The 8,399-nt window shown below is 37.4% G+C and overlaps 1 protein-coding gene across 11 annotated transcripts in view; it reads left to right on the plus strand.

Moving 5' to 3' along the window:
- Cdk12 (cyclin dependent kinase 12) overlaps positions 1–8,399 on the plus strand; it is an 81,928-nt gene that overhangs the window by 27,917 nt on the left and 45,612 nt on the right. For all 11 annotated transcript variants that reach the window (XM_031354531.1, XM_031354528.1, XM_031354529.1 and 8 more), the window contains exons 7-8: positions 4,292–4,348; positions 5,466–5,567. In XM_031354531.1, the coding sequence (XP_031210391.1) occupies positions 4,292–4,348; positions 5,466–5,567 (159 nt within the window). The remainder of the gene's footprint in view (positions 1–4,291; positions 4,349–5,465; positions 5,568–8,399) is intronic.

Consider the following 8,399-nt stretch of genomic DNA (forward strand, 5'->3'; position numbering starts at 1 on the left):
GAAACTTGCTGTTTAACTTGGCTAGCCTTGAACTCTCAGAGATCTATCCTCCTCCAAAGGACTGGGATTAAAGGCAGGTTCTACTGCATTTGGCTCAGTTTTTACATTTTATTTAGTGCTACAGGAGACAGGACTCTTCCATCAGTAGAAGTGTTCATCAGTTTTTTAACCGTTCTGTGCTTTGCCCTAAGGGTTCTGTGAGTGGCTGTACATAAGGAAATATTCCCACTGTTTAGCCCATTCACTAGGTGGTTATAGGGTATGACCTAGTTTATCATGGCTGCAGACTTGGTATAGGGACTGAATGTGGACATAGGAGAGTAGAGCTGGGTGAGGTGGTTCTATGATAATTCATTATATAAATATAAAAAGACCAAAATGTTCATTTTTTTGTTTTTGTTTTTGTTTTGTTTTTATGAACAAAGGTCTCACTCTGTTTTATAGAGGGTTCTCTAACTCAGAGTAATTCTGCTTCAGCCCCCAAGTTCTGAGATGTGTAAATTGTATACCCAGCTTGAGCCTATATTGTCTTAGAGAGACCTGGCTTTCTGTTTTAGAAGGGCACTAATACTGTATGGTAAGAGACTGAAGACAGTGAAACCTGCTAAAAGTATCAAAGCGGTTAGGTTGATGCATCAGTAGTTAAGCTCATGTGTGGATGGCCAGCGTTTGGTTCTTAGTATGCACAAAAGCACTAACAACCAGCTAAAATTTCCGTTCAAAAAAATTCAGTATCCTTTTCTAGCCTTGGGTTCTTGGCATGTATGTGGTATATGTAAAACCATGCGCGCACACACACATATTCGTATGGAAAAACTATAAGTACTTAAATAAGATGACCTTGCCAGGCAGTGGTGGCACGCGCCTTTAGTCCCAGCACTTGGGAGGCAGAGGCAGGAGGATTTCTCAATTTGAGGCCAGCCTGGTCTACAGAGTGGGACAGCCAGGGCTACACAGAGAAACCTTGTCTTGAAAAACCAAAAAAAAAAAAAAAAAGATGGCCTTCAGGTTGGAGAGAGGGCTCAGTGCTTAAGAATACTGACTGTTATTGTAGAGGTCCTGAGTTCAATTCTCAGCAACCACATGGTGGCTCACAACCATCTGTAATGGGATTCAGTGCCCTGTTCTGGTGTGTTTGAGATAGCCATGATGTACTCACATACATTAAAAAAATCTTTAAAAAAAAACAAAATCAAAAGACTGTGAGTACCATCATATATGGCACTGAGTGGGGAAACAGTGTATCTTTAAGTCAGGCATGGTGGCAGAAGCCAGTGGCTCTCTTGAGTTTGAAGCCAACCCAATCTACATAATGAGACCCTGTCTAAATATTAAAATGAGTATAATCCAAGGGAAATGGCTAAAGAGATAAGAGAATAAGTAAAATCTTGATGACAATATAGTCTTGTTCACAAAGGGATTAGTCATAGATGTCAGATTACAAATTATAACACTGAAGAAAAAAGGTAGTGTGACGTTAGTGTGAGAGGTAAGAGGATATGCAGCACAGTCAAGGAATGGAAGTATAATGGGATGGATAGATGGATTTCGAAGGCATAAAACCATTGAGTACTTGAAGATTATATTTGAAGTCCTTTTCTTTCTGTGGGGATATAATTAATAAAACAATAGTGAGTTTTTTTTCTGTTTTATATACCAAATTTTTGCAATACTTCCACATAGGAGTTTCAGACTACCCTGAGCTATATATAAGACCTTATCTTTAAGGTTCTAAGTTTAATTTCAGTACCACAAATAGTAAATAAGGGACAGAGAGATGGACCTTGTTGTCAAGTATGGTGAGAGTTCAATCCTTCCAACTCAAAGGGTGGAAGGAATATACTGACAGGCGGGAGAGATGGCTCAGTGGTTAACAGCATTGCCTACTTTTCAAAGGTCCCAAGTTCAAATCCCAGCAACTACATGGTAACTCATAACCATACCTAATAAGATCTAACGCCCTCTTCAGGTTGGTCTGAAGACAGCTACAGTGTACTTAAATAAATAAATGAATAAATAAATAAATAAATAAATAAATAAATAAATAAATAAAGTATACTGACTGTTACAAATATTTCTCTATCTGCACAGACATACACCATATACAACACACACACACACATCCACACACCCCACACCACGCCACATCTTGCCTTGTACGTATAGAAGTAAACAATAGTAACTAAACACGTAAAGAAATATGTTACTTACTCTCACATGATTCATGCCGCAAATATATTAGCTACTGGTGGTGTTAAAGGCCAGCAAATTTTTCATATCTATGTTTTTGCCATTTTAATTTAGGTTTCCTTAATGTGGAATTTGGAATTTGTAAGTTAAACTTTAAAATGTAATGTGCCAGATAAAGTGCCTCTTGCTTCTAATTCCTACATTTAGAAAGCTAAAACTCAAGGATTATTACGAATTCAAAGCAAGATTGGTTATGGAGTGAGATCTTGTTTCACAGAGAAAAAAGAAGTAGTATTGTAGGCAAGTGGGTGAAGATGTATAGACTTCTTATTAGGAATGATAGTTGTTGATTTAATGTAAAGTTTTGTTGCTATTACTTTTCTTGTTTTATAGTCTGTCCTTTTGCTCATAGGTTTGGGGAACATTTCCAAGATAGCCTCTTCTCTTTGCTCTCTGAGTTTTGTCTTACCTGAGCTATCAGGTACCTTAGATCAATCAGCCCCTACATTCTCCAAATGTAGCCAGGCTATTAATGTTAAAATGGAATACAGAAATTTAGATAGATTAACATAATTCTGAATAGTTCATAGTTTCTAAGTAATTCTCCCAATTAATTTTCTTAAAATATTCCTTGACATCTCTGTATACTGAGGGATGGAAATGTAGTTCAGTAGTAGAGCACTTAGCGTGCACAAGTACCTGAGTTTAATACCTAATACTATATGAAAAGGAAGGGGGATGAAGAGAGGAGGAGGAGAAGGGAGAGACTGAGTAGAGTCAAAGGATATTGTGTGACTCCTTTAAAGGAGTGTCCCAAGCCGCATAGCAGTACAGAGGCACAGAGATTGAGTTTGAAAACAGCCTGAAGTCCACAGCAACATAGTCTCAAAATAATAATAATAATAATAATAATAATAATAATAATAATAATAATAATAATAATAGAATGAATAAAGGTATTGTCAAATTGTAGTTCTCAGACAAGCTCTGTTGCTGTCATGGATGAGCTTGTTAGAAATGCACATTCAGAGCCAGGTATAATGGCTCATGCTTATAATTTCAGCAATTGGGAAGGTGGTATTGAAGGATTACTATGAATTTGAGGTAAGCCCATATTCAGGTTCTTTCCCTACCTGGGTTTCAAGGGAGACCCTATCTTAAAAGAAGAGAAAAGGAAAGAAAAGAAAAAAGAAATAACAGACCCAGAACGGGTGGAGTACTTGCCTAGTGTTTATGGAGCCCTGGTTTCAGTCCCCAGCACTGTGAGGAAAAAAAGTACAGATTCATGTTGCTGGACTATCATTTATCAGAATGAAACGTAGCAAGCTTTTTGGTTTTTTTTGTTTGTTTTGCTTTTGTGTAGTGTTTAGGGATCAAACTTAGGGTCTTAGGCTTCTACATCCCCAATCTTTGGTGGTTTGAGTTAGGATCTTACCCTGAAGCTCAGTCTGGCCATGAACCTGAACCTCTTGTCTCTGTTTCTCTAGTGATAGGATTAAAAAGATGTGCTATTATGCCTGGTTTTTAGTATCTCTTAGTCTTCAACATTAGGTATTGGTTTCACACATGTACATGCACAGATGTCTACCACAAAATATTTAAATGCTAAGCATAGTGGTGTACACCTTTCATCTTAGCACAGGGAGGCAAAGGCAAGTGGTTCTCTGTTAGTTAAGGCTAGTGTGGCCTACTGAGTGAGGTTGATGTGATGAAATTCTGTCTCAAAATAAAAAAATAATAAATAAAAAGTAGATGTTTAGAGCTGGCATGGAAGATTAGAGACCCAGTTCTTGGCATGGTTGAAGTAAGATAGTTGATTGTTTTTAAGAGTTGGGGATCAAGCTGGGTACTTTGTAGACTCCATGCTCAAAAGATAAATTAGAAGTCAAATACAAAAATGTAATAATAGAAAAATATTGTGAGGCATTACAAACTTTGACTAGAAAATTTAAATTGGGGAGTGTAACCGTTAATAGAAATATGATCTGGCATCAAAATTAATTTTGATAATTCTCTTAGCTCTTTAATTAGCACTTAAGTTTCCAAGTATAGTTGGAGGGCTGCTGCTTTTACTTATGAAAATAATTTGTTTATTTTACAGTGGGCAAATCAAACTGGCAGATTTTGGACTTGCTCGGCTCTATAACTCTGAAGAGAGGTGAGGCATTCTTCAAAATCACATATGACAAGCTTTGTGACCTATGATTTAAGGCCAACTTTGGCATTAAAAACACTATCTCCAAAAAAAAAAGTTTTTTTTGTTTTTTTTTTAAGTAAAACTGATAGTGGGAATTAGAGATTCTTTTTAATTTTCTGATACTCAAATTCTACAAAGTATAGTGACTGTTAGAATTCCCTAATTATTTGAATGTCTTGCTACATAGGTCTTTTTTGGGGGTTTTTTTTTTTTTTTTTGGCGATGTAATTTTCTTTTATGTATATGAGTACACACTGTAGCTGTACAGATAGTTGTGAGCCTTCATCTGCTTGTTGGGAATTGACTTTAGGACCTCTGCTTGCTCTGGTTGGCCCCACTAGCTCAGTCCCAAAGATTTATTATAATTAAATACACTGTAGCACTGTAGCTATCTTCAGACACACCAGAAGAGGGCATCAGATCTCATTACGGGTGGTTGTAAGCCACCATGTGGTTGCTGGGATTTGAATTCAGGACCTTTGGAAGAGCAGTCAGTACTCTTACCTTCTGAGCTATCTCACCAGCCCAACAATGGGCTTTTCTTTGGCTGGCCTTGACCTCATGGCAGTACACCTGCCATTGCCTGCAGAGTGCTGGAATTAAAGGCATGGGCCACCATCCCCTTCATTCTTTTGTTGTTGTTTGTTTGTATGTTTAAAGGCTGCTTTTTAATTTTGTGTGTGCATGTTCATCACACCCATTTGACTGCATAGGCATCAAATCCACCTGAAGCTGTAGTTGTGTGTTGTGTACATTATGTCTGAGTGTCTTCCACATGTATGGGAGTGCTGGCATTAAGCAAATGTGCCACCATGTGATTTTTAGACACTTTCTGAATTCTTCAGTCAGCTCTCTACTAAAATAAGTTAACCCAAATTGGACTAGAAGTTAGCTCTTCATCTTTCACTTGTGTCCAGCTTGCTTTTGGGCTGTTATTTTGTTATTGGAATTGTTTTAACAACCTCATCTTTAATTGTAGCTATTTTTCATTAGTGTTTATTACATATTACAAAAATATGAAAAATACACTAAAAACATAACCCACTCAAATTTATATTCTGATTGTTTTACGTTTCAGTCGCCCTTACACAAACAAAGTCATTACTCTTTGGTATCGACCCCCAGAGCTGCTTCTTGGAGAAGAAAGATACACACCAGCGATTGATGTTTGGAGTTGTGGGTAAGACTGTCTTAACCTTTTATTTTGACTGTAACTCATGTACAGTTTCCTCTTTATATTAACTATGTGGTTTTTTTAAGTGTATATACACTTACACACCTACATAGATATAAATAAAAATGAATCTTATTTTAAAAAACAAAAAACAAACAAGAACAGAAAAAACCTGGAAACAAGGCAGTAGTTAGCCCAGGCTGGTCTGGTAATGCTTTCGTCGCAGCCCACAATTAACTAGGATTGCAAGCATATATCACTGTGCCCAGCCTGTCTCCAGTCTTTTAATTAATATCCCCTTTCCATCTCTAGATTTTCATTTGTTTCCTTATAATCTGCTTAGAGGAAACTAGATCATTTATTCTATAGTTGTCTTAGTATGTGTTTGTATTATTGTTGCCACTGTCACAAAAACAAAAATAACACTTGCCTGTGTCATGTGTGAAGTCTTAGGTCATCCCCAGTATTGCAGAAAAGCTAATTATTTCATTTTGTTTACCAGTTTTCAAAGTAGTAAGGTTTTTTTTTCCTACTGTATTCTAAAAATGACCAGTGAGAAGATTTGGTTTATTAGATTTTTGTTTATTAGATTCATTAGAAACTGATAAACTTGCATATTAGATATGTTTTAACAGGGAGAGAGAGAAAAGGAGAACACGTAAGCATATGCCAAGTGTGTGGAAGTGTCTACGCAAAGTAGAAGAGGGTGTCAGATACCCCAGAGCTAGAAGTAACAGGTGGTAACTGACCTGGGAACCAAGTCTGGTCTTCAAGAACAGCAAGTGGTGAAAACCATCTTTCTAGTCTTTGTCTAGTCTTTAATAGTTCTTTTTCAAACTTCCTAATCTTTGTCTAGTCTAGTCTTTTTGGGGGGGGCATAGGGGGGTTCGGGACAGGGTTTCTCTGTGTAGCCTTGGCTGTCCTGGAACTCACTCTGTAGACCAGACTGGCCTTGAACTCAGAAATCTGCCTGTCTCTGCCTCCTAAGTGCTGGGATTAACAGGCATGTGCCACCACTGCCTGGTGTTTAGTCTATTCTTTATCAGGTTCATTCTTGAGTTCTCTTGATACATTGTTAATAATCTTTAATAATCTATCTTGTTTTCTTATTCTAGTCTTCTGTCTGCAGTCAGCCATTTCTCTTAAGGAGTCTCTCTTTTTAATCTGTTTCCTCCTTTTTTTCTTCTTTATTTTTGATTTTTCTGCTCAGGAGCTCTCTAGCCCTGTCTGTCTATGTTGGTTTACTATATAGAACAGGCCAGCTTCATATTGTGACAATCTGTCTTTTCCTCCCAAATGCTGGGGTTGTAAGTGTGTACTGACATGGCCACTCTAAAAAAAGATTTTTCTTTAAGACAAGGTCACATTTAGCCAGGCTATCATCAAACTCAATCTATAGCCTAAGATGACCTTGGACTCCTTGCATCCAAGTTTTGGTATTACAGACATATATACTATTCCTGGCTTGAAAATGAAATTCAAAGTCCACATTTTGTATGTTAAAAGATTAAAGTGTTTTTATTTTTTATTAATTCCTTCTGGACAGCATCTTGTTATGTAGCCCTGGCTGTCCTGGAAGTTAATATACAGACTAGACTGACCTTGAACTCATAGGGATTCACCTGCTTCAGCCACCCTGCCCCTGAAAGCATGTACCAATTATGCTTAGGGCCTAAATATGTAAAATGGCCACTATCTGTTATTTGTTTGTATTTGGTGTGGCAAACTTGCCTTGAATTTTGTTGGTTATGATTATCACATACATACCTCCTAAGAATAGTATGTCATTTTTCCCATTCTTTTTTGTTTAATTTTTTTTTTAAGATTTATTTTCTGTATACAAATGCTGTCTGCATATATACCTACATGCCAGAAGGGGGCAACAGAACTAATTAGTAAATGGTTGTGAGCCACTATTTAGTTGCTGGGAATTAAACTCAGTATCTCTGGAAAAACAGTCAGTGCTCTTAACCATTATAAGTCTTTTAAGAAAAGTGCTCCTGGGCTTTGGTAGCACACTCCTTTAATCCCAGCACTTGGGAGGCAGAGGCAGACAGATTTCTGAGTTCGAGGCTAGCCTGGTCTACAGAGTGAGTTCCAGGACAGCCAAGGCTGCACAGAAACCCTGTCTCGAAAAAACCAAAAAAGAAAAAAAGAGAAGAGTGCTGTGGTTTTTATTTTTAAAATTCAACACGATGGTAGTTTACCAAAATGAAATGATGCTTTAGTTTTAATGACTCAAGGTGGATATATTGGATATATTTGTATTCAACAGTACTACCCCAAATTATAGCTAAGCTGGAACGTTAACAGCTCATTAAAATGCATGAGGAAGATCTAGAGGCAGTAAAATGAAGAGTTCAGGGTTTGGGCCAGAGAAATGGCTCAGCAGTTAAGAACACCAACTGCTCTTCCAGGGGTCCTGAGTTTAATTCTCAGCAACCACATGGTGGCTTACAGCCATCTGTAATGGGATCTGATGCCATCTTCTGGCATGTCAGCCTGGGCTACATTAGAGAACATCTCTTAAAAAACAACAAAAGGAAAGAGCAAGATACATGGGGAAAATGTATAAGTGTATTGTGTTTTTTCTTCCCAGTTGATACAACCTGCTAGCTTACTATGATAAATAATATGTTGGCCACGTAAAAAAGAAGTCTTTTATACCAAAGGATTCTAGCACTTAGGCATACAAATCAGGGCAGAAATTAGAACTACTAGTCTAACAAATTACATTTGTTAATATAAGTGGTCTGGTTCAGGCTTTTAGTCCCAGTACTTGGGAGGCAGAGGCAAGCTCTGTGAGCAATTGTAAATTGCTAAGTAAATTGTTAATTT

Source organism: Mastomys coucha, unplaced genomic scaffold, assembly GCF_008632895.1.
Source record: "Mastomys coucha isolate ucsf_1 unplaced genomic scaffold, UCSF_Mcou_1 pScaffold5, whole genome shotgun sequence".
NCBI lineage: Eukaryota > Metazoa > Chordata > Mammalia > Rodentia > Muridae > Mastomys > Mastomys coucha.